Source organism: Pavona decussata, unplaced genomic scaffold (assembly GCF_977016875.1).
Source record: "Pavona decussata unplaced genomic scaffold, jaPavDecu1.1 SCAFFOLD_25, whole genome shotgun sequence".
In the NCBI taxonomy this organism is placed as follows: domain Eukaryota; kingdom Metazoa; phylum Cnidaria; class Anthozoa; order Scleractinia; family Agariciidae; genus Pavona; species Pavona decussata.
In genome coordinates, this window is record NW_028145448.1 from 1,293,701 (window position 1) to 1,320,000 (window position 26,300).

Below are 26,300 nucleotides of genomic sequence, written 5' to 3' on the forward strand. Positions count from 1 at the left end.
GGTTACAAATTCGACATGTGACTGACCTGTTCAATTGTTTGTAACTGATGGTTTTAATCCTTTATGTATTAAGAATGCTATAAAAAACAGCTCTGATTTTTTCTCAAATTTTCTTTTTGTATGTAGTTTTTTAAAACACAGGCTCTACTTGTAAATGCTCGTTCAATGATTTTATTTAAATGCTCGCTCTATCCTATAGAATCGATTTGATCCATCGTCTCAAAGAATATACGTGACTTTAGGATTTGATTATTGGGCGTGGGAAGAAACAATCAATGAATGTTTTCTTTTGTAATTAATGCACCTAACACAAAACGAACATCGAAAGTTGAAATCAAGACACGATGGGCGGAACGCAGGCAAAAGAGAACCAGACTGTACCCTTGCAGTTGAACAAATAGTTACGGTGACACAATAATAACAATTTTTCTCTTGTTTTCTCTAACAAAATGGACTTTGTTTTGAAAAATAAAACTCAGAGAGGTATTTTTCCTTGAGGTCAAAGGTGCACAACTCTCCGGCACAACCCCTCGACTCAAATTTCGCATCTAAGCTTATCCATTGTGCGATACCATCTTGTTCATACGTATTTCCTTCATGTATTTCGAAGACCTTCGAATCGAAGCAGGCACAAACGGTGCTAGTTAAATTCGAAAATGCTACCGGCATTTGACAAGAAACCTAGTGTGTTTGTAAAGCGCGATTCTCAAAACTGGTGGGACTTGGACAAGACCGTACCCACCACATCGGAGTTTGAAAGTGCCTTTGGCGATCGTGACCGTATCAAGAACAACAAAACCCGGCGCTCTATCGCTTGCCAGGACAGCCTCCCAACGATCGTCGAACCCCCTGATGCCGCGCGCACGGGGACAGCTAGCGTGTCTTTAAGCGAGGAGTGGAACTCGTCATTGGGATTACGGTCTGAAAAAACCGAAAAACTGCGATTGTGCGTGAAACGATGGAAGAAAATTAGTTCAATAAGCAGATCACAAGCATCTACAACCAGTTTTCAAAATCATGGTTTCGAGGTAAGTTAGTCACTTGCGTCCAGTCGTTAATTTAAAATTAAACTGCTGGTAATCATTTTGTCAAACTTTTGAATACTTAATACGCCACAGCTAACAAACTCAACCGGCTTTCATTTGAACAGGGCGCAGAAAGACGGATCACACTATCAGAGATCAGTAGATAAACACAATGATTACGATTTCGTATGAGTTTCGACCAAGCTTCGTGAGGAAGAGAGTTTGATAAAAATGGTTTTAGACTATAAATTTTCCATCTTTGCGTATTAGCAATCATTCACACAAAACTTTACAGTTAGTTTGAAGAGCTTTGTATTATTGAAATGACACAAAGATTGAGGAAATTTGTATTTTGGATTTCATTTGTAGATTCGTAATGTCGCGCGCTGCGCCTTATTGTCGTTATTCGAAATAAATTGAACTCTGTTTGTATCGGCTGGTTTCAGACTTCATTTTAAGTATGTTTGCATAGATCTGAGTTTGGTTTATACTGTAGCTAAGACGCTGAAAGGGTACCGATCTAGCGTTTATCCTGCAATTGTAAAACATTGTTGATCTGTTTACGAAAATTTATAGAAACTTGTTGCTAATGCCTTTAAAACTGGCAAACGATAGACGTTGCTAGCAAAGAACATAATATCGCAAGGCATATTTTGTTATTGCAGCTCTTAACTAATAAGTGCTCTGATATATACGAGGAAATTATGCATTGCTCGTGCTGTAATAGTAGTATACTCGTGCGAAATCTGTTTTTCTTGCGTGTTCAGTTTCAACAGTTCATTTCCTGCAGGTAATTAGCCGTCAAACCAGCTTTGTAACATCTAAAATGTCACGCTAACCTTCTTTCCTGGGAAAAGCACGCGACTGTATCCGAGGGGGATTTTTTTTCTTTTCTTTTACTTTTTTTCGCGCACTTCGTTGCCCTAATTCCGTTCCAAAATATCGTCTCCTTGGCACAATGTTTGCAATTCTCCGTGAAGTGATTTTGAAGTTAAGTAGTTTTGCTCCCCTTGTGGTTCTTTATCGTTATTGACGTACAATGACGACAAACACATAGTATCCAGTTGAAGTTGATGTTGAGCCACTAAGAGGCATGGTTTCTGTAATGCACCCGAATATTACGGCAAGCCTATGGCACCCTATCTAAAACCCCCGAGCCAACCCTCGATCGGTAAACCTCTTTTTAAATTGCTCTAGATTGCGGTCAAAGTCCATGCCTCTTGTTTCAACATCAACTTCAACTTTTTTAATCAGTTTCATCGGCCTCTTTCACATCATCCAATTTACTGTTAATGTTCTAGTACTACGGGTGATGAGGGAGTCTATAGAGAGTAGAAAATATGCTTGAAATTTTAAATCCCTTTAGCGGTGAAATTGAAAATTGCGTCAAACAACAAAAAGTATTCGCGTGACCGATTGTTCTTACGAGCGGAAGGCATTCGAAGGAATAGTCTTTCTTACTATTAACGACACCCCCCCCCCCCTCCGGACTCCCTTTGGGGAATCTTTTTTTTTTCGGTCAGTAATCCCATGCTTTTAACTCATTACGACTGAACTAAACATATTCTGAACTAAACATCATTTGTACATTCCCTATCCTGCGTGGCAGGCGCTAGAAAGGGGAAGGGAGAGGGGAAAATTGGCGCGCGCCCAATTTTCCCCTCTCCCTTTCCCTTTCTAGCGCCTGCCACGCAGGCTATACATTCCCTTATGAGAAATCACTACAGAATTGATAAGCACGAGTAACTTAACAAGTTCCGTAGATGGACTCCAGTTCTTGTAAATCCTAGCTCCAGTAACTTAATGCTGTTTTTGAAGCAAGCCAATTCTCGAAGCGGCCAGTAAGGAACGAGGGGATTAAGAATCTGTTTAATTTTTGACATTTTCGTTTTTTCACAGCCCCTGGAGAGCTTCAGACGTTTAGCAAGAATAGTACGAGTGGTCATACGAATTGGAAATGCTCTCAAGAGGTAACCAGATGGCGGACATGATCCGTAGCCTCATACCCTACAAGCAGAGCTTTTTTTTTTTTATCTTGAAACACAGCCGTAAAAAAGACTAGCAAATAGAAGCGACAAGATAAAAAACCTCTGATAGCAGGGTAAAATCACATAGCGAGTATCCTTACAAGGTTCCGACGGCCAACGTAATACCCCGACGCGGTATTCCTTCATTCTATAAATCCCGACCAATATTTGAGCTTTTTGCACTTTTTAGCAACAAAGGCAGCATATGTTGCAGGTTTTACGCATGATAGTTTTCGGTCGTATTTATACTTCTCAAGAAACTTGGCTGTAAACAATCATATCATAAATAAATAGTTTATCAACAGTATTAGTTAATCTCAAACCTGCCCTCATTTAGGAATCCGCTAAACTTAATCTTCCTTTGTTTCTTTGCACAAAGGGTCAACTAAAAAAATAAACTCTACGGCTCTCGTGTTTCGTTCAAAATTAACTTTATCAGGGATTTTTCTGGCCATCACACCATCACATATAATACGCAAACATTTACCTGTGTTTTTTGTTTCTTTCGAATGAAATGAAATCTGAAAAATAAAAGTTTATTATAAAAGTTTAAGTTTTCTTCTCACCCACGATCATGAGAACTTAGGTTCGATCAAATGACAAATAAAAGAATTTGTGAAATTCAAATGATTGTCGTTCAATCAAGAATTACAAGATTGGATCGGAAATCGACAAAATATATGCAATTATATCAAACAAGTCGTCGAAAGTTTTCTATGGTCTTTTCTCTCATAGACAATGAAATAGCTACGAGCCAATCGGCGCGCGGTAATTTTGACAGTTATTGTAAAAAGTAAATTGATTGTCGTGTTTCTAATCCGCTGCAGTGATTCGAAAGGCGTATTTCACCGGGAAGGAATCTGCAAGTCGTTTTTTGAGATCATGGAAGGTTATATGACAACAAGAGAGCAACAACTGAAGGAAAACAGTCAGACCAAAGCTGGCTTCTCAAGTGCCACGCCCTTGTTTGATCCAAAACAGTTCAAAGCCAATAAAGAGGTAAGGCGAATCTTCCATAGCATCCCTTCGAGAAGAAGAGCACTGAGCGTCCATTAAAGGGGAAGTATCACGCAAATTTGCTGTCATTTCAAAATCCAAAAATGTTTTTCTGTCAGCAGAAACACAGAAATAATTGTCAACTGTAATATAAATTATCACCCCAGTGCAATAAAACTGTCGATTAGTGCCTCTAGTCAGAGACAGAGTAGGCCGGTATGGATTGAAACTTAAAAAATATCAGGCTAATGTTTATCAAGCTTTCGCATGTTTGTTTCCAAAATGCGCTAGAACAGATCACAAGTTGCTCCTTTCAAGAATTGAGTTGATTTCCTCTTGTCATTCTAGAATTATTTGCAGCAAAAACCCATGATACTTCCCCTTTAATCATCTCTGAGAAATGCTTGGCCACCCCCAGATTGCAAGAGCCCTTACTAAGATCTTCGTTTCCTGTATAGTCATAAAACGAGCAAAAATATGTTTGAATTAGTAGGCGTCTTCCTTAAGAAATTAGTGGTTCACGGACCATCCTGAGGTGGGCAGAACGCATACGCATACGCATGTTCCGGCGAGTCCTTCGTGTCTTGGGTACTAAAACCGGCGAGAATGTTATGCAATAGCAGGGCAAAGGTACGGCTCAAGTCAGAGAAAACACAAGTAAAACTTGAGACAGCTGACTTTTAAGTTCTGACAGCGGCTCTTGACTTTACTGAACAGGTTAAGATAAGCAAGGAAGTAAAACAACTTCTAAGCACGCGACCAGAAGAGAGGACAAGCGACCAACTGCAAACTGTAAGTCTGCATGTTTTTTTAATATCTTTCCTTTTTGTATTAAGTCGATGTAGCTGTAAGCCTGAGGAGTTGGAATAGCCAGTACGAATGAACGCTTTGCACCAAATGATTAGTACACTAATTAGGACAAATTTAGGAGGGGGAGGCAACGGCAGAACAAAATTTGTCAATTGGCTGATCAATGACACTTGATCTTAGTGCCAAAGTGTATAAGTCGTATTGTCAACACAATTTCCATCAATTACTTCAACGGTAGGATTGGGAATAATCCCTTTTACGGGAAGTCTCCACAGAACTATTTGTAATCAATAGCTATTTTCATTGAAAAGTAATAATAATAATAATAATAATAATAATAATAATAATAATAATAATGATAATAATGATAATGATAATGATAATGATAATGATAATGATAATGATAATGATGACGATGATGATGATGATGATTATGATGATGATGATGATGATGATGATGATGATGATGATAAAAGGCGCCTTAAAATTAGTAAACAGCCAAGTTAGAGAGTCTTGCCTCTTAAAATAGCGAAGATGAGTTCCGTAAATTCAAGAATTTTTGCAGACGGTTTGTATGACGATGGGCAAAACTTGCTCGTTTTCCATACGAAACGTCGATAAAAATTTCAGACTTAACGAGACTACATCTTCGCTATTTTAAAAGACACGACTCTCAAACTTGGCAGTTTTACTTATTTTAATAAGGTGCCCTTTTGTGGCCTATATATATCAGTATTTGAAATCACCTTGACAAAGGAGAATAGCATAAGCCTGTAGCTAATGCTTTAAATGATCGGTTATTTTTCGATGTTATTCAGGTTTTATACGCACTTCAAACTCTGGAATCTTTCTCCGAACTTCCGCTCCATATGCAACAAGATGTCTGCAAAGTTGCTTGGCTTCAAAGGTATTTTAGAACCTCTACGAGTTTATTTTGTCCTGCAAGTAAAGCTATCTTGGTATTCGATCGTTTGTGCACCAGTGCGCGTTTCCGGTGCAAAGACCTACATATGCTGGTATGGTATTGGAAGAAATATATCACGAAACACGAAGTAATATCATGAAGTATATAATTATCACGAATGTATCAGTAAATAACATATCATTAAACACGAGGAATAATGTTTCATCCAATTTCTAAACACCGAGAGGTGGGTTAAATATTTGGTAGCATGATCTCTTAAAATGATGAACTTGGGCTGTACTAAATAACATTACAAAAAATAGAGAACTGTGAACAACCTACATGGTCTACCAGCTTGCTCGCTCTCATACATAATCTCTGTGTTCTTTACATTTTTGTTTCTTCAGCCTTCCTCCTAATAAAGTTATCATTAAACAAGATCACGTTGCGGACAACTTTTATTTCATCATAAATGGATCGGGTAGGTATCAGTGGAGGTTTTCTTGATCTCGGACCTCTTCCTGCAAAATCGCTCGGAATATCGCCTGATACTTAATAGCTGACGAGGACGTAGGCCGAGTTAGCTAAAATCAGGGGATATTCCGCAAGATTGAGAAAGATAATTGTTTTATTATTCAACACATTGATAAAAAAGCACAGATTTACTGCGGAAGAGCTGGAGACGATCTTCATTGTAACAATTTTTCTCCCCGACACACGAAACTTTACGAATATCGCAGGACATCTGTTGACTACGGACGACGAATATTCAGTTTACCATGACCATAATTGGGTAGTGTTAAAATGTGTTGAATAATAAGATTCCTTAGCCAAGGAAGCCAGCAAATTACGAGGAAATGTCTTTACTAATTGTGTGAAAGCGAGAGGATGAATTAAGAAAGGTAACTGAACATCAGATAAAAGATTTCAAAGCACTTGCATAAAGTCTGAGTAGCAATTCGCTCTGACGAAGGACTTGCGCTCGAATCTTTTTACGGTAGCCAAATTATGTTAACAATGCAACTTAGTTCATGAAACCAATTTCTCGCAGCAACTTTGGTAGTTGACTTGAAGCTAGAAGCTAATTAAGTTGTCAGCTGCAGAATGAGAGTAAATCCTTTTTTGGATTTTCTTGGACTTTTAGTAACGGTGCTTTCAGAAAATGACCCAACATTGGACAGTCCGTTCACTTCACTAGCAACACTCAAGAAAGGAACAAGTTTTGGGGTGAGTATTGAACAAGAAATTCAAAAGGACTTTCAGAAGCTCCGCATTGCAATTTACGAAGTTTTTGTATTGCACAAACCTCAGTATTTCTAGCTGATTCTAGCACCATACCCTACCCCATCCCCCACTAACACACACATCAAATGCTGCCTTGTGTGCTTGTTTTTATTGCGCTTTTCTTGCTAGTTAAATCATTTTTGTTCTTTCTCCGTTACATTTAAACATTCCCCCCCTTTTTTGCCAATAATTATTACTGTTCTAATGTATCATGTGGAGATGTCTTGAATTAAGATACGGAAATTGATTGCGCACGCCTTTCGACACCATTCAAACGCCTGAAATAGCCGAGCTCCTTAGAGATTACTGAAAGTTCAAAGACTGACAGTATTGCTATGTGGACGTTGGCAAACGATGAAGAGCAAAGGTGTGAAGCTTTACTGGTTACGATACAATTACGCCCACCATGAGTTAGAGTGACTCGGTTTAGACAGCCAAACGGACTAGTTGCATGAACGAGCGAAGACAGGAGAAAGCGAAGAGAAACATTTTTAACCCTATCTACTCCGGGGTGGGGCGGATTCTTTAATATTTGACCAAGCGCCATGAAACTTTGTCAGACTTTTTCAGAAATTTATCTGGGAGTAATTTGATGTGGTCGGTTAGTGTTCATTGACTTTGATGTTACCATGGAATCCAATTTTTGTTTTGACAGGCAGTTTTGATTATTTTTCGTTAAATTTTGGCGCTTTCCTGAACTTTGGGGAAAATCCAGAAATCCAACATGGCTGTTCCAAGATGGTCGCCATTTGGCAACCATGTCGTTATTACCACGCCATATGACGTCATTAATTGCCATTGAGGGCTGGGGAGAATCCGTCCCTCCCCCCACCCCTCCTCATCCCCACCTGCCCCAGAAGACATAAAAGAAGCCTGGTATAGATAGGGTTAATAGATAGGGCTCTTCTCTGACCATGACTCGGTTATTATTCTGTTTACTAGGAAACCGCAATTCTAAAGAATTGTCGTAGAACAGCAACTGTAGTAAGCAAAGATCCTGTTCAGCTACTGGTCATTGGAAAAGAGGTATGACTTAATTAATACGAACCAACCTTTATTTCATTATTATTATTATTATTATTATTATTATTATTAATTATTTTTGTTGCTGTTGTTGTAGGATTATCAAAGGATATTTATGGGCCACACTAAGTCAGGAGAAGAGCCAGCACATTTAAAGTTTTGTAGGTGGGTTTTCCAGGCAACTTAATTTAAATGTCAAGGGCAGAAATGAACAGAGCCTGGAAATGATTTTTGGAAAGTTGCAATCTTGGACAAATCCGTTGAGAAACGTCTGTCGACCTACAAATCATGGCCACCGCTATAACTCAGCCCCCCCCCCCCCCCCCTTAATTCAAGGAAGGTTGTTCTCTTTGAATATGAAAGCCCTCTTTTATCTTGACTTGAAAAAATGGTAGAGGCGTGACCTTCCTTGAATCAACAATTACACCATGTAAATCTAAAATTATTCTTATAATTCTCACATTGTCACGCTTGATGTTCATTTTGTTGTCACGGTTTATCATAATTAGCATCTTTGTCTACTCAGTTATATATTCAACTTCCAACGCTTTGTACATCAACCAATTGAAGATGACAGAAGTCTCTGTCGAAACATGTTTTGTAAACTTAAAGGTTTTGTCGTTTTCTTTAAACTTTTGACTTGCCTGCTACTATCAAGACCCTTTGGAAATATCATAAAATGTTTTATAGGAATTTGGACTTTCTCGCTGATTGGCCGGTTGACCTTCTACAAGCACACCCAGAAAACTTCCTCTTTCAGTACTTCAGGTAAGCATCACAAAATGTCTTCTTGAGATGTCTGTTGCCGTGACATCGCTACATACCTTTTTTTATTTCAATTTATCCATTTATGGATTAATTTTCCACAGTTTGCTGTTTTTGTTTTCTTGATCATAATTACTGACCTTATTTTTCCTTTTACTCTTACGACCAAGACGGGGAACAGTAATTGTAAAAGACAGCAATAAATCCGATTGGCTCTACGTAATAGTTTCGGTAAGTGGGCGAATTCGAAACTTTTAGCTGAAACTTGTGTGCAACGGCGCTGCGAAACAAGTTTCAGCAGGCGTTGCACTGCGTAACATGGTCGGTTTCGTGAAACTTTTTTGAACTTCCGTTGCGAGACAAGTTTCATGAAAAGTAGAACCGCTTTCTACTTCTGCAACGACTCGCAACGGTCGCAGTGGTAAAAAACAAGAGTTTCACCGTGTAACACCACTTCGGGAAACTTGTTTCGCAGCACCGTTGCACACAAATTTCAGCTGAAAGTTTCAACGTGTAACGGCGGCTTCAGGATGGCTTTCAATTGAGTGCCCAAAGGAATTTTGGTTTTTCTTAACTACGCTCTGTACGCTCAACTTACAATACTGAAATTATATTACGTTGATGAATAATTCAACTTTATTTTCTTGATAGGGCGTTTGCCAGGTTCTACTGAAACTTGAGATAACCAAACCCAGATTATCTGGGAAGCTGCAATACAGAGAGGAGCTGTCGACAGTTGAAAAACTAGCTGATTTGACAGAAAACCGTCACAGGAAAACAACTTATTCCGCGTCCAGGACAGGACGGAGGCCGATGAGAAGAAACATGCCAGGCAAGTTATCCAGCTTGGTTGATTTGACTTGATTTTGAAAATCCCGACCGCTTCCCTCCCTAGGATTTAAGCTTACTTGCTTTGTTTTCAATTCTCTTGGAATTGGCTATCCTCGAAGCTCGGTCGTCTCTAATCCTCTGTTATCTCGAACGATTTTCGTTTCGCTTGAGAATTCAAGATAACACCTTAACTTCACCAGTTAGGATGGATCGGGCAACTTCTACTTCTACCAGTTTATAGGGAATTGATCGAGACTACTGCAGAGCAAGCTAGCGATACCCTTACTGAGCGCGGGAAAACTTGCAACCGGATTGGATACATCTTAACTTAGAACTCGTGAATCTCGTTCCAGGTCACAACTAGTGTGGGTTTTGTTCTTTACTGGTCGACAAAAGGACTAGTAAGTATTATAGGACGATAATCTTTGCTCCAACTGGCTACAGCGCGTTGCGCTGTTTAACCGACTGTAACCTTAAAGATGCAACTGTCATATGCTAAATATCGGAGACGTTCTGTTACTGATATTCTCCAAGCAAGGAACCTTATGAAAGATTTCCTCCTTCTTGCTTTTAACAGCTTTTTCTAGTTCTCATTCAGCGGACGAAAGGCGAACACAATCCCTTCCACCAGTGGTAAGTTATCCAAACTAATCAGCATTGTTATCAAATTATCCAAGATCATGTTGTTGTGACTAAGCCACGCACACACGAACGATAAATTTGTGACAAACAGTAAAAGAAGCTTATCTCCTTTTAATCATGGTTGTCCGGGGGGGGGGGGGGGAAGGGAAAGGACGGGGCGGGGCGGGGTGTGGGTATAGGGGGAGAGGAGAGTAGTAGGGTATGCTACAGCATTCTGAAAAAAAAAATCCTTAATTAATCTAGAATACTGTTACAATACCGCTTGGGCAAATTTTCGTGCGAGATAATATATATGAATAGCCCGATTACTCGAAAGTTTGAGCACAATACGTCAACTTCACGAACTAGAACTTTATTAACGTGTAAATCGTGGTGCAGTTTCGGGATCAGAAGGAACACTGATGATTTTCTTGTCATAAACCAGATTGACTTATTAAAGGGATAAATGCTAATACAACACCCTCTTCTAGCACCTTTAGCGTTACCCCAGCTTTCAATGATAAATACTCAACTTTAGTGTCAAACCTCACTTTACTAGCCTGCAAGATCACCCTGTAACTACGATACCGTTGCTGTGCTCTACCAATTGAGCTACCAAGCCAACTGGGAGCTGGTCATTTAGTTGTGAATTCGAAATGCACCCGTACAGGTGAAGAGATGGGAGTGAAATATGTGAAATTCAGTTATTTTAACTGCCACGGATGAAAGAATTAATATCTTCGTTGTCTTTTGAAACACAGTATCCCGTCACTGAAGCCACATCACCATTCCATCAACACCAGAGAAAGCAGACGGTTTTTGTGCAGCTGGGCTTGCTGCATCCGAGAGGTGTTTTTGTGAGTACCGTTATATGATTAATTGGGTGAAACATTAATTTAGAAGGAGAAGATTGTGTAATGAGCTTTAAAGAAAGTCGAGATGCCCTTAACGCCTAGCGTGCCTGCAATTACTGAAAGAATTAACTCAGTATCTTCTACACAGAGACCCGGCATTTGCAAGAGGACCACGCAAGTTAGATCGTAAACAGACAGACAATAGCGTTACCTACATCGCATTCTTTCTAGGTGGGGAGGTGAGGGGGTGGCAACGAACCTAGTGCCATATGCAAACGGTAAATGCTTTGTTTACAGTGGAGGTGCGCTTAGCTGTACTAAGCTAGTATTCAGGTACTCCATTCAAATGATAGAAACAAATAATCCAAATTCAACAGAGCAGGTTGAAAATCCCAACTGCATGAGGCAGACCAGTTGGCTATTTACAAGCGTAGCCGAGGAGCGGAACTCGAGGCTACCGAGAATCAACTCCCAGACTGAAAGCGGCTAGAGCGGAAGTTGACCCCGGGACTTACGGCCTACAAGCGAGCGCGGCGCCCTATAACAGGCTGGCCACGCTGCTATCTCATACATTACAGAACTTCTTGAATTGCCTTATCACCCTACAAAAAAAAAAAAAAACTTTGGACTACGCCAGAAATGAGTTGCAGTTTATTACACATTTGCCGTTTTCAACATGCACTCTTTTGTTTTTTGCTTCGTAGGGTTTATCGACTCTTCTTAATTTTGAACAAGATTTTCACTTTCTTCAGCCAGCTAGCGTTAGCCTGGTAAGTAATCCTTTTGAGGTTTGTGCGTGTTCACCGTAAAAAACCGGGTTCTTTCATAAACACCTCTTGTGATACTGTTCGCAAAATAAAACGACTTCAATGTGTATTTCGACGTCGTTGCATGCATAATGTGAGACATATGATGGGGGATAAGGGGGAGAGAAAGGGTACCCCTCGGAACATTTGGTGAGGGAATGCCGCCCAATTCTCCAACCCCTGATCCAAAATATGTAATTTCCCAATAACCCGTTAGTTTTCAGACCAGGTCCGGGTTGTATAAAGGTTAAGATAACTGGCTTTTTTTCACAACCGTTCCCTGCCTTCTGAAAGATTTTCTTACGCGCTCTTTGTCAGTTTCCTCAGCTATTTTCGGTTAACCGCTTTTAGCCAATTGATTCAACATGGCGCTAGAGAAAATCTTCCTGAACGCATGGTTGCAGAATCCCATGGACAAGGGTGTTAGTTGCTAAAGAAATTGTGGTGTTGCGTTGGTGGGGAATAGAGACGAATGTTTGGTTTAATTATCGACTGAGAGATGATAACTAAAGGTAAATCGGCCACCATGAAAAGATTCGAGTGCTGAGCGAATTACATGAGGATTCGCTCTGATGAAGTGCTAACGCTTGAAATGTCAGCACTCGAATCTCTCTACGGTGGCCAATTTCCCTTTAGTTATCAACTCGGTTGATAAAACTTAGCCTGCCTTGGTTAGTAAAATTCTCACCCTTTTTCAGTTCAGTCCAAAATGCAAATCTATGCCCATTTTCAGACCAAAAGAGTTTAAAAACCATGTCCCTTGAATTGGTGGATGGCACATACCCATTAACTTATATAATGGCCCGAGATGCCAGGTTATTGAAACCCGGCGCTTCCACTGATCCGGATGCTCCCTTAATCTCTGTTTTTCTCCTTTTAGGTTAGCCGAGGAGCCGAGTGTATAATGATTTCCAAAAAATTCTACATAAACCAAGCAAGCGAACTGACCAAAAAATGGATTAGGCATAACGTAAGTTTTAAATCTCTCCATGGGTTTTTGGAGTGGGCTAAGATGATACTTGACCTGTCGCTAGCTCGCTCGCTCGCCCACTTGCTTAGGGAACTGGTTCTAACAATTCTGTTCGACGAGGACCCACCTTGTCTGAGGGAAATGAATGTGAGCTAGGCGGGCAATGTGTACCGTTTGCAACGTCTTACATGTTTGGTCGGAAGGACAAAAGACCGAACAAGAGAAGAATATTCCCAGCCCTAAAACGGAATCCAGCTGCAGGTTATAATTATAAGGTCCAGTGAAAATAGAGTTTTTGAAAGGTGCAGGTCAATTGAGCTAAGCTACCAGTTTTTCACGCGAAATTGAATAAAAAGCGGGTCGAGATACTAGGAATCCTTAAAGGGGCAATATCATGGGAGATCGATGGGAGATATCATGATTTTTGGCCAGAATTCACTAAATTTAAACTTAATGAACACTGTGTTAATATATTTCTCAATCGCTAATTTAAAGAAATGTTAATAGTGATTCTAAGACGAAAGGTTGAACCAAAATATAGTACAACCGGCGATTTTAGTGCGTTACAACAGCGAAATTTGAAAACGTCTGCCAGACGTTTTCAAATTTGAACCTCTCTCCATCTTGGTCATCTGCCGGCGAAAATATCCGTGGATAGTTTCTTTGCATTCTGATAGTCTTTTAATGGAATTTTGTCATTATATCTTGGCTGCTATCAACCGAATAGCGTCTTTCCAATTTTCAGTGTGTTACTAAAAATAGCGTGATACTGTCCCTTTAAGAGACAAACAGGCATTGGGCCCAATCGAATAACACTTCCTGGTCCCTTGAAGAACTCGAGGAGGAGAGGGGGGCAGGAGGTTAGTAACCGGGAAGGAAAGATGTTCACTTCTTTTGTTGATCAGAGATTATTTTGTTTTGCCAGTCACCGTGACAATCTCACTGTAGTTGTAAGCTGAGGCAGGCAATATCACTAACGTTTTATATTGCAGGTCTGTCCCTACCCATCCAAAGAGACCTTGCAGAGAAATCTTCAAGAAAAAATTAACTGGGATGCATACAAACAGGACGTTGTACAAACCATAATCGCCAGATGATACTCAGTTGGAATTATATAGAAATGTTCAAATTCATATTTCGTAAAGCTGTTGAGATTGATTTGAGAGAGTTTTTATCAATTGTAAATAGCATTTCCGAAAAGCATTCGTAAAATAATTGAACAATTAAATGGACAAGTTCTCTGTCACTTGAAAATCCAGACATTGGTTTCCATTTCATTTTCCCTCTTTTTTAACGTTTTTTTTTCTCGTTGGTAATATTGAGGATCCGGTTGTTAAAAATAAAATTAATGAAAGTTCAGTAAAAAAAGGAAACCACCCTACTCCACTGAGTACATCCGGCCCCAGGGATGTGGGGGAGGGGGAGGGTAGTCCTTGGAATTTTTGGTGGTTGTGCGCAGCTTGGTTCACCAAACCATGGCTCTTTTTCCGACCAAAATATGTAATTTTTTGGTACCCTTCTAAGCAAACGTTTCTAGTAGTAGAAGCAGCCGCTGCTTACATCTTAACTCACAGCTTCTTGAATGTGGCCCCTCGGTCCTGTCAACGCAAACGTTCCTACAGCAGCAGCAGTAGTAGTAGTAGTAGTAGTAGTAGTAGTAGTAGTAGTAGTAGTAGTAGTAGTAGTAGTAGTAGTAGTAGTAGTAGTAGTAGTAGTAGTAGTAGTAGTAGTAGTAGTAGTAGTAGTAGTAGTAGTAGTAGTAGTAGTGTAGTAGTAGTAGTAGTAGTAGTAATAGTAGTAGTAGTAACTGAGCACACGAATTAGTTCTACCTGAAAACAACTTTTATTTCGTGCCTTAGGTTAAGAAATCGATGCGTAGAGCTCTTCGTTTAACATCCTGGCACCACCTTTATTTGTTTCCTAGATACTTGAGTTTATCGTCTCTTGCCGAGATTGCAAATGTAAGCTTTCCAAAGGCGGTCCCTGTTAAAGAACACAAGAATTTCGGCATTATTCACGTGCGAAATTAAGGACATTTGTTATTCTAATGTTTATAAAAGTTGTTCGAACGTTTTGTGTTGGATCAACTCTTTCGAAACGAACTCAAAAATAGTCTTCGTGTGAAGAAAAAGAATCCAGGAATGTTACAGTCTTACATTAGTCTTACAGTATCACTGATTATCTTCACAAGAAACCCTCGATCTCACAGAAGAGTTCACTGCTCAGAAAATATTTTCTAACTACCGTATGATTCGCTGTATCAATGTTGTTTCTGAGAGAGTTTTAAAGAGGCGACGGCAGAAGGGGAGGGTATGCGTGTGTGTGTTGCGTCATTTTACCCCCACTCCCTCCCCCACAAAATTCAAACGTTCTGAATCGACCCCAGCTTTGCCTGTTCTGCTTAGTATTGCAAAATGACATAAAATAATACACAAAATAAAAAGAGAGAACAAAAACATACTCCTTGTTATTTTGGTGAACGCTGTACAATCCTGCTATTACTTGTTTCTTAGGTAGCTGATAGTCCAGATCCTGCTGGAAGTTGTTGAAGGTCTTGGTTTCGCAGTCCACGGTTTTGAACTTTTCTGAAGTACAACACTTAATCTTGTACCTAATTGTGAGAGAGATGAAAATAAATTTTAAACATGTATGAACATAGTCTACCGTTGAAATTGAAACATCTTCAACGCCAGGTAAAGAAAGCTATGAAGATGTTGTTATACATTTTCTTATTCCATTTCTTCAAGGGAAGATGATGTTTTTTCAATTTCGGAGCATCGATGAAAATTTCTCCTTTTTTCCTTACCACTAGCTCTTTTGCTTCTTATTCCAGAACCACACTTTGCAAATGTCTTGTGCAATTATTAAAAGTGCGTGGAGCATTCCATGTAAATACACTCATTATTTAGAAATAAAACTGTTGTTTTTTGTTTACAATTGTCCTTAAATTAAGGAGCAAAAATCAGTCTTTCGACGTAAACGCAATTGATTTAACATTTGGCAAGATCGCAGCCAGCCCTGAATGAGCCATGTAAACCTTTGTAAAAACTGAATTACTTGCAATAAACCTTTAGTAAATGGATGAAGGACCATCGCATGGTCACCCAACAATTTGGTGGAATCTCTCTTCAGAAAATTCAGATTTAATTGTGAAGAAAAACAAGCTTTCTCCTAAGCACTTTGTCACCTCAGATTTTCGTAACACTGAAAAACGAAACACTAATTCCTTTTGTTTTCGAAGAGGGCAAATATATCGTTGTTTTAAAGAGGAAAAAAGGCCGGCTTACAGTTTTGAGAAATGATGGGTTTAATACGTTTCATTGTGTTGTGTTTCGCAAATATTGTGCTGTTTTTCGAGAACATTGTATCGTGTTTCCATAAAATTATGTTGTGTCCCGAGAATTGTTTGATGTGTTTCAAGAATATGTTTCAAATATGGGCCACCGTATTCATCTATTCAATCTTCCTATGTAATTATCTGAAAATTCATATTTTTCACGTCATTCGATAAAACGTTTTTGTCTTTCTGTCTACAGTTAGCCTATATACTTAGTATAGGACATCCGATTTATTTCCATAAAATCTTACTTGGCCATTTTCGAGTTGCTTTGAATCTCACTATGAAAGCGAGGCTAAGTGCAACGTTTTTATTATGAAAATTAGTTTTCATTCATATGCATATTTAAATGTAAATATATGAAATATATGATCATATGCATATTGTTGTTGTTTTCTTTTTTTTCATACGAAAAGCTTGACATTTAGTCTCGCTTTTATAATTTGGTTCACAACAACTCGGAAACGGCCTATAGAGTGTTTTCACATAACGTCACGGCGGCCATATTGGTGTCTCAAAACAAAGAAATGGCGGCCATGTTGGTGTCCCAAACTAAACCTCTGGGAATTGAACTCTATTTTTATGCAAATACTTTCTTTTGTTTCAGTAAACCAATATGGCCGGTAGTCACGTGAATGAAAACGCTCTATTTGTTAAATTATTACTTGCCTGCGGTCTTCCTTTCCATTGTTATGCACACTCTTCAGTCCGCTGATGTAGCCATTGTTGTCACACATGTGGAACAAAGGTCCGCCCCACTCGTTGATGTAGTCAGTCCAAGCAGAACAAGTTTTATCTCCAGCAACGTCTTGGCACGAAAAGCTCCAAATACGATCACCTTTGCAGCCTCGGAATTTGCTGACCAGGGAATTTACTGCACCATCTGCATGGAAATATGTGAAAATCAGTTACATTGGTTACCAGTGGTTACTTACAGTGGTTTTACGATCATCGATTTTCATCGATTGGATACCTCGGGCAATAATTAACACGCACTGAGCTACAGGGTTACAAAAGAGTCGGTTAATGTTCAGTTTTGGTGGACGTGAATCAAAGAAAAGCCATTGAACTTATCTTGAATTCTCAGCGACAAGATTTCAAGGGAGCAGAACCAAGAGTTGACAATTTTTACCCGCAAAAGTAAAACTCTATTGAGATAAATGGATATTCGCGCCTGTTTAATCTGAGCGACGTTTGGCGGATGCGTGTTTTTAAACTTTGCTGTAACGAATTATCATTGTTTGCTATAGTTAAAGAGGCACTCTCACCTACTTTTTTGAACTACGGAAGCTATGGAATGACCTCACAGGTTCTATGCAACAGGCGATAGATATGTCGTTCTTCAAATGAGAGCTGTCATCTGTTAAGCCCTACCTAGTATCCTTAATCCTTAATCATAGAATGTCTTTTTACTGTTATTATTTTTAATACTGGGCTTCCATGTCAGAAGTTACTGGTAAAGTTACTGGTTGGAACCTCGAGAGGAAATAAAATGTCAATCAATCAATTAATCAATCAATCAATCAATCAATCAATCAATCAATCAATCAATCAATCAATCAATCAATCAATCAACGTCAGGAACAGAAATGATGAGAAAACTGTAATATGAGCCGTGCATCTAGGGGTTTGGCCAGGATCGTGCGGTTTTTGTTATGACCAAACTGTAACAATAAACATAAGGACTGAGCCTTCGATATTTCTAGAAACAGAAGATTATTAATGCAACTATATGCACATTTATACCCACCTTTTGGACACGAGAAGTCCATGACTTTGTCCCAGTCGTTAGCCCATGTCATTCCTTGTGGGGGCTGTGGTATGGAGCTGTCGCACCGGCCCCATCCGAAAAACCGCTTAACCACGGGACTTTTCATCTCGCCACTCACCAAACAAGAGAAGACAAGCAGACCTATGATCGCCACAATGCTCATCTTTGCAAACGTTTTGCCTGAAAATAATAAAGATCATTTAGAAAAATTCGTTTGGCTTGTCTTTTATACATAAATTTGACTAACTAATAACAATCGAGCTCGAAAACAATTTTCAGTCTTCCGTGAACATACTGTAAAGTTAAAAACCTACTTTAGCCTCCAACTGATGAGATCGTTACCGACAATGAGAAAAATACAGAGACGTACTAACTGAAGGTAATTTTGCTCTTCTAAGTAAGGGTAAAAAAGAGTAATAATTTTAGCTGGTGAAATTCAGCAAAAGGCTAAATCGAGTTTCGGGGTCAGTGAGCTTTAGTAGTCTCGATTGGGTGGATTTTTGGATTTCAACAAAGTTTGAATCAGTGCTTCAGGGATAAATCTGCCCCTGAATCAGACTTTTCAAATTCAAAGTACGCTCAGTGTCATCTAGTGGCTCTAATTATACTGTAATTCTTATTTGATGTGGGTGTAAAATTATTAATCGTATGTGGAAGAGTCTAATTTACTTCTTTTTCCTTGTCATTATAATTTCATTTGGTTTTCCAACAACGATGAAAAATCATAGTTCAAAAATGAAAGACGCAAACATTTACAAATACATTTAGCATACACACGAAGCAAAAGCGACTCTTTCAAGAAAAGTACTCCATCCTTTTCCTGACTATACCACTCGGCCATTAATGAGTGGCGGCGATTTACTCAAGAAACAAAGAAAGAACAAAAGGATCAATAATCAAGTTGAGTATAGTTCTTTATTTTAAACAATAACCTATCCTCCAACTGGCGTCACGTACATAAAATTTATTTGCTTTGAGTTTTGATTGGCTCTTTGAGTTGATTGCGGCGGTAACGTTTTACCTCAATGATTTCCCGGAGTTTGTTTTAATGGCGCTGTAGCTTCATTGAAAACCACTCCCAGTTCAATCTAATTGCTTTCAGTTCAAATGGTCTATTCATAATCTGCAGCCAGGCATGTCGATGGGCCTCCATTTCTGCTTCCCCAGAGTGACTCATTTATAAATCATTGAAATAATTATGCACTCTCAGATAATAGTGCTAATCATCAGGAAAAAAAGCAATCTGGGAAAACTTCACACGCAACCTCAACAACTCTTATTTTTCTAATGGCTATAAGCCTTAAAGCATAAATTTACAGTAATTGGGTCGTTCCGAGTTCTTCTAGAAAACTGAATGAACTTCTTGAGCAACCGAGTTTCTGTCGTTCATTGCATTGTGGTAACCGGCGGTGAATGTCTTAAAAGTGTTCAGTTCCTTTCCGCAACCGCCCTGCGCACAGTTCAAGTTCAACTCAAACAGCCATCGTGCGATTCAGTTTTAGCTATTTCTGACAATAAATAATTTTTGCCAAAGATTAAAAAATTCAGTATTCCTCTTTTGTGATCCTAAAATTAGCTACCGTCTTGACTTGAGTTAGGTTACTTCGTGAATCAAACATAAATAAAAGCTTAATGAAAGCATGGGTCATTTATCCAGGCGCCTTACAGCCAGTGGATGAAAATCAGTATACACGTAGCTATAGTATATCCGCAAAGAACAGTTGATTTTGAAAATTGAAGGTCTTTTTGTGTAATTTGCCTCCACGAGAAATAAAAAGGTATTAACTGGTTGGAGAAACATTCTGCATTACCTCACATTATAGTGAATTGAAATCTTTAAGGCAGAGTTGATAGGGTTATAAACGGAGCGAATGATAGCCAGGGAATTAAACCAGAAATTAAACTTGAAAAACAAGAAGAGTGCAGCGGTCTACGTACACTTCACGTACCGTATGTGTGAAAATTGAACTTGTTACTGGGCCGTACGTCTTGCTTCGTTTGACCAAATACTTTCACTTGCAGAGTTTACGCGTCCACTAATACTTAAGCAGATTATTAATCTTTTGCTCCTCCTTTTTTTCTTGAGCCAATCATTGCAACTTATTGAGGGCTCAGAGGTAGTCATAAAAAAAGGGCTGAATTGCCTTTCTGAAAAGAAATGCATTTTCTTTGTGCGAAGACGCATCACAATTCATTTCATAAATAATTTAACAACCGTCGCCCTCTTTGAAGGCAATTCGATTTTTGAAACACCTTACAAACACTACTTACAAAACCAGCCAATACAAATAAAACGAACTTTGCTTGGCGTGTACACGAAGCAAAAGCAATTGTTTCCAGAAGGCTAACCCATAACCCATCCGCCAACCCATACTACCAACGGCACTAATTAGTTCAGTTAAAAAAGAATGAGCAATTGATATTCTATTTCTCGTACGACCCTCGAACCTAACTCAAGTTGAAATTCGTTTTATGAATCTAAATTAAGTTGACAGCACTCTCTTACAAAAGGTTCGGTGTTGTTTGGGTTAGTCAAGAATTGCGCCCAAACGCTAACGATTTCCGTTGCTATTGAAAGCTCGCGAGTTAAATCTCAATCAGATAAATGATTACTTTCTGTCATTTTGATTTCATTTGAACTCATTTATGTTTGCTTTTGTGCAAAGAACTGTTGGGCTGCATGAATTACAAGCGCTATTTTGCAGGAGTGCACTGAATGCTGTAAATGGACAAACTGCCAGTAACTCTGAGGCCTTCGCCCTTTTTGGAGACAATTTGATTTCATGAAAAACCCTATAAACACTTTTTGAGAAGAAGCTATTATAAGTGAAATCAGGAATTATGATGCATCTCCACAGAAAGCAAAAGCAATTCTTTTCAGAAGAGTAGTCCATCCTTTTTCTAATTATAACCCACGCTCGGCCATCAATAAGTGGCGGCGATTCAAACTCAAGAAAAAGAAAGAGAACAACGAAGTGGTTAACAATCTACATTGTTTGGGTTGCCAGTGTTCATGACAAAACTCTTAAAAAGTAATTGTATCTGTGCTAAAAGAAAGGTATAAAAATGCTAAATCTCCGGCGGCACTTCTACTGCCTTCGTCAGAGTAAAATATCAACGACTACGGAATGATTAAAAGATTTTCTTTAAGGCTGGTTTCCATATGATCGCGGATCGCAGATCGCAGATCGCAATAAGGTCTGCGATCGTCTGCAATCATATGGAAACCAGCCTTTTGATAGAACATGGTTCTATCTTCAGCGATCGTCTGCGATCGCGATCGCAGGATCGCAGACGATCGCGGAAGTAGTTTCCATATGATCGCAGACGATCGCAGACCTTATTGCGATCTGCGATCCGCGATCATATGGAAACCAGCCTTTAGACTTGTCTAGATCCCTGAGGGATGCAACAAACATGCCTCATCACTGCGACATCGTGAGGAAGCATAAATGAAATAAAGATATATTTTCAGGTGACTTTTTCGTTATCGTTGGGACGTGCAGAGATGACGACGACCACAACAAGAACGTCAGAAAACAATAGTTTTAATTTGTAAAACACTGACTCTGCACGTGCGTTATAAACTTTGATACCTTTCTTTGTCGTCATCTACAAGACAACGACGTGTAATCACCATTCAAGGTTTTATGAAAAAAGTGAACTTAGTTTCCTTTCTCTTAAAGCCGATCCTACGACGTTAACTCCTGAATAGTTCGACCACATTACACAAACTAAATGAGTAGAAATTATCGCAAATTTATTCAGAAAACGTGAGTGTAATTTTTAAATCCCGTAAGAAACTGGGGCTGGGCCCAGTTGTTCAAAGCCCGCTAATTCTGGATTAACAACAACTTTGGTTAGAGTTTAATTACCTAACAACAAAGATTTTTCAAAAAGACTTTTGTCCCTCAGTTTTGACGTTGACTTTTCTCTACCACTGGCTTAAAATTAGAGTTAATAAACAATTTTAACGAGCGAGCAGAAAACCTTCCGTTAATTTTTAATCGCGGATTAACGTTTATCGGCTTCCGAACAACTGGGCCCTGGGCATTCGGCGAAATGATATCATGCCCAGCAGTACTCGTACCTTGATAAGCAATTCGTTCTTCCCAGTCGCCGGGCTTTGGTTTAAGTGTTGATTTGAACGAAAGTGAATGCTGTACGAATCGCAACTTACACTGCCAGTGAAAAATCTAGTGTCATGGAATCTCATCACGCAAAATCGCCCCAACACAGACTCAGGAAAGAGCTCTGGGGAAGAGTATCCATTGAGCGCCACTTTACTGAATTAAAACAGGGTGGAGGGAAAAAAGCCCGTATAAAAGCACAATCGTATACACCATGCTTTTCGTTATCAATGTAGTCGTTTCTTTTGTGTTCACTTGTCGCCTTTTGTTTTTTCGTTTCTTTCAATCAACCCTAATCATACCTGTCATTCCATAAGTTTCCTTTGTAAAGGTTACCGAATTATTACTAATCATTTGACAAACTTTGTTCACACTAATTGTTCGACGTAGCAGTATCAATAAAAAGGCAAATTAGCCTGCCTGGCGTGTCGGACCCGGGGTGTCGGAATGCACGAACCATGAAGTTTTTAGCATATAATATATTCAAATTTACCAGTATTCGAGTTTGAAAAGTTATTCATTAAGATTGACGTTAAACTCAGATCTTGGTTCATGAACGAAAGTGAGTGCGGTTAGATTCGCAAAGTTGAAAGGCACCAGTGAATCCATCGCGTTCACCTTCCGTGATTCAATATATCAAAGAAAGATAAGTATTTTTGTTGTAGTTGCTGTTGTTGTTATCCAGCTTTATAGCTTAATCTTGAGTATGTTACAATGTACATTGCAGGCTAACGGTCTTGGTTTTCTTGGCTTTCGTCGATTTCGCTTGGCGTCACTTGCAAGCCGTCCTTATTCTTGATCAGGCAGACGTAAATGACACTCTGCTTCAAAAGATTTAATCCGCGGAATCTGTGGTGGAATTACATGATTCGCGTCCTACGTTAACAGCCAACTCGTGCGGGAGCAGTTGTGATGCTTGCTACGGACTCGATTAACGCGGCACATGACGTGGTTCCCGGTTGAATCCTCAGTTGCAAAAAGAAGAGAGAGACGGTTCTCTAAATAATAAAACATACTGGAAACGTGCAGCCCGTGGCTGCCTCAGGTCTTTTCGTTTGTCTACAGGAATCGCCAGCACATCTCATGTGACAGCCTCGAGCGTGATGCACAACGGCAGCTTTTCCTTTACTGAAAAGTTTCAATAAAAAAGTGTGTTTTTGTTCGATCTTATGCTGATTCAAGTGCATGGCCAAATTCTTGTTCACAGTTTTTTAATTGGATGTTCTTTACTCGTAAGAACAGTGACTTAAAAGTTTCCTTGTGGCATACAAAAACGATAACAAAACAGAGCTAAAACATGCTGTTGTGCATCACGTTGAAAACAACGAATATACTATGGAGTAGGTACAGGAAAAAATGGCAAACTAGAGGCACTTTCCATTTGTCCGAACTGGCTGGGCAAAGACTGGTTATTCCGCTGAATAAAAGCACGATTTTCAAGAAATGGCTCCGGTGCTACACCTTCAAGCTCCTTCAAATTGGGGCAAATCATTTCCAAATTCTGCATTATAAAGAATCTTTAGAGCTAACTCTTCAAAATTTCTTGTTCTATTTCAAACTGATTGGCCAAGCTGGTCCGTTCTGGCAAATGGAAAGCACTCTAGTACAAGGAAAAATCAGCGCTTTAATAACAATAAAAGATTGGGAAGAAAGAGTACTCAGAGATATTAGTGACGGGGAGCCGCAAAGATCTTCATGGGAGATTGAAATTGGCGATAGAGAGCTATTTTGGTGTTAGAAATTTTCTGGCGAACTATTTTGTGGACAAAAAAATTTGGCAAGATTTCCGCACAGCCCCATACATTAATTATGCATACAGTCTTTGTTCAAAGGAAACAATAGGGATAACAATAGTGCGCCGTTGGGATTACTTCGCTTTGTTCCTCTTAGTTTTATATTTTCTTTCTAAGTCTATATGGGCTTTGCCGAAATCTTCGCATTTTAGGGAAAAAATACGGAAAATCTAAACAAAATTTGACAATTTTAGCAATTTTTACGCATTTTAATTTGTCCTCGTTTCAAAAATGTTTAGAATTAAGTGACATGTTTTCGCATGGCCGTAAAAATAAAGGCAGATTAACCAGTGGTTTTTAATCGCGACTGTCGTAAACTATCAAAAATAAAGTATTTCTTTACCTTTATTTTTGTTTTACGTTCTATTTTTGCTGCTGTCGTTCCTAAAATAAAGCCAGAGGTTCTCGCTAACATAGACGTGCGGGCTTCATGTGTTACGTATACGGTATCTGATATCTCGTCTTCCTCCGGCGTACGTATCTCGGAGAGCGCGTAGAGCGCTACAATGCTTTGACAGTCCTGGTGAACTTCGTAAAGGCTGGCATCTTACAATATATGCCAATATTGCTCGTCTTTAGGGCATTCTTGCACCCAACTGGCGGACATTTCACGGACGGCACGTTTAGATTGTGTTCCTTGTACTATTCTGTTCACCATTCGTAATCCGCAAGGATATTGGGCGACTTTAAAAGGTGATTAAAGGCTTGGAACGATGGGCGAAGGTCAGTCAAATTACAGACGTAGTAGCATGGCATTGACATAGGGGAAGCGATGGAAGAAACAGCAAAGGACGCAAAAATAATAAGACGACGATTCGGAGCACAAGCAACAACTACACGATTTGAAGTCGGCCAAGACTCGTTAATGCTCTATAACTCACTATAACATGGTTGCATGGGGCTATGACTAGGAGAAATACACAAACCGAGACTGGCCAATCAAGGGGCGAAAATGACGCATTTTCCCGTGAAAATTACAAGGCAAGTGCAACGCACAGGAAAAAATTACCTCTGTATTGTTATGTAGATTTTTAAAGGCTTACAAAAAATAATATATATTTGTTAAGGGGTAATTTCCAACAAATCCCTCGTCAGCTGCTCGTAGTCTAGTGGTAAAGCAGATGGACAGTAAGGCTTCAGTCCAAGGCACGGTATGGTAGATAGACCGAAAAAAAAAAAGAAAGAAAGAAAAAGAAAAGCGTTAGGGGGCTGGGGTAGAGAAATAAAGAAAATGGGATTGGGAAAATGGAGAGAGAAGAGGAGAAAAAGTCATGACACGACGAAACCCTCTTTTATTGACGCAGTAAGTATTATTTGCAATGTATATGTGCAAAACACATAGGAATAGCTTATTGTCTTTTAAAACAATGAAGCGCATACATAATTAATACACCAGCATGCATAATTAATGTATGGGGCTGTGCGGAAATTTTTCCAAAAATTTTGGTAGGGACCTCTATCTAGGGCTTTATGCAGAAAATTATGAACCCTTTTCCGTTAAGTACTGGGAAGTTGGACGTTTTGAGATTCACTTTTAGTACGTTTGCAACAAGCCACCCTGTCACTAATATACCTGAGTACCCAGTCAAGAGCAGCCAACATTGCTCCATGGTGACCCATACTGACAATTGTCAGCCCTACAATATGGGTACCCATGGACCAATATGGGCCAACATAGGCACGCATGAACCAATATTGGCATATAAGGGTACGCATGGACCAATATTGGCCAATATAGGTACCCATGAACTAATATTGGTCAATATAGGCACCCATGGAAAAGTATCGGCCAATATGGGTAGCCATAAACCAATATTGGCCAATATAGGTAACCAAAGGCCAATATTGGCCAATATGGGTACCCATGGACCAATATTGGCCAATATAGGTACCTATGGACCAATATAGTCCAATATGGATACCCAGGCACCAATATTGGCCAACATGGGTACCCAAGGACCAATATTGGCCAATATGGGTATCCATGCAACAATATTGGCCAATATTGGTCCTTGGGTACCCATATTGGCCAATATTGGTCCCTGGGCACCCAGATTGGCAAAATATTGGTCCATGTATACGCATATTGGCCAATATTGGTCCATGGGTACCAACATTGAAATATATGGGTCTCTGGGTACCATATTGGCCAATATGGGTACCCAGGGACCAATATTGGCCAATATGGGTGCCAGGGACCAACATTGGCCAATATAGGTACCCGGTAACCAATATTGGCCAATTTTGGTCCATGGGTACCCATATTGGCCAATATGGGTCGCAGGGCACTAGTATTAGCCCATATGGGTGACCAGGGACCAACGTTGGCCAATATGGGTCCCTTGGTACCCAT

General features: G+C 39.5%; 2 protein-coding genes and 1 long non-coding RNA gene across 3 annotated transcripts; 1 reads left to right on the forward strand and 2 right to left on the reverse strand.

The window, feature by feature from the left end:
• The first annotated feature begins 372 nt into the window (after window positions 1–372).
• On the forward strand, window positions 373–14,176 carry LOC146485700 (uncharacterized). The gene is made up of 17 exons (XM_085103028.1): window positions 373–1,028; window positions 2,925–2,995; window positions 3,880–4,051; window positions 4,766–4,840; window positions 5,677–5,765; window positions 6,170–6,243; window positions 6,907–6,989; window positions 7,989–8,072; window positions 8,167–8,234; window positions 8,760–8,837; window positions 9,005–9,065; window positions 9,486–9,666; window positions 10,243–10,298; window positions 11,048–11,143; window positions 11,845–11,910; window positions 12,827–12,916; window positions 13,909–14,176. The coding sequence occupies exons 1-17, from the start codon at window positions 657–659 to the stop codon at window positions 14,011–14,013; spliced, it is 1,821 nt and encodes a 606-aa protein (XP_084959154.1). The 5' UTR covers window positions 373–656; the 3' UTR covers window positions 14,014–14,176.
• On the reverse strand, window positions 11,845–12,819 carry LOC146485701 (uncharacterized). The gene is made up of 2 exons (XR_014863340.1): window positions 12,157–12,819; window positions 11,845–12,126 (listed from the first exon to the last, which is right to left on the reverse strand). It is a non-coding gene; the product is annotated as an uncharacterized LOC146485701 (long non-coding RNA).
• A 490-nt stretch (window positions 14,177–14,666) lies between the features above and the next one.
• Window positions 14,667–18,196, reverse strand: LOC146485702 (hemagglutinin/amebocyte aggregation factor-like). The gene is made up of 3 exons (XM_085103068.1): window positions 18,004–18,196; window positions 16,923–17,136; window positions 14,667–15,527 (listed from the first exon to the last, which is right to left on the reverse strand). The coding sequence occupies exons 1-3, from the start codon at window positions 18,185–18,187 to the stop codon at window positions 15,200–15,202; spliced, it is 726 nt and encodes a 241-aa protein (XP_084959194.1). The 5' UTR covers window positions 18,188–18,196; the 3' UTR covers window positions 14,667–15,199.
• Between the last annotated feature and the right edge of the window lie 8,104 nt (window positions 18,197–26,300).

Coding starts and splice junctions, on each gene's coding strand:
- LOC146485702 (XM_085103068.1), bottom strand. CDS start 18,187: ATGAGCATTGTGGCGATCATAGGTCTGCTTGTCTTCTCTTGTTTGGTG. Junction 17,137..18,003: donor GGACTTCTCGTGTCCAAAAG/GTGGGTATAAAT, acceptor ATTTCCATGCAG/ATGGTGCAGTAAATTCCCTG. Junction 15,528..16,922: donor AATGGAAAGGAAGACCGCAG/GCAAGTAATAAT, acceptor TCTCACAATTAG/GTACAAGATTAAGTGTTGTA.
- LOC146485700 (XM_085103028.1), top strand. CDS start 657: ATGCTACCGGCATTTGACAAGAAACCTAGTGTGTTTGTAAAGCGCGAT. Junction 4,841..5,676: donor CAAGCGACCAACTGCAAACT/GTAAGTCTGCAT, acceptor GATGTTATTCAG/GTTTTATACGCACTTCAAAC. Junction 11,144..11,844: donor TGCATCCGAGAGGTGTTTTT/GTGAGTACCGTT, acceptor TTTGCTTCGTAG/GGTTTATCGACTCTTCTTAA.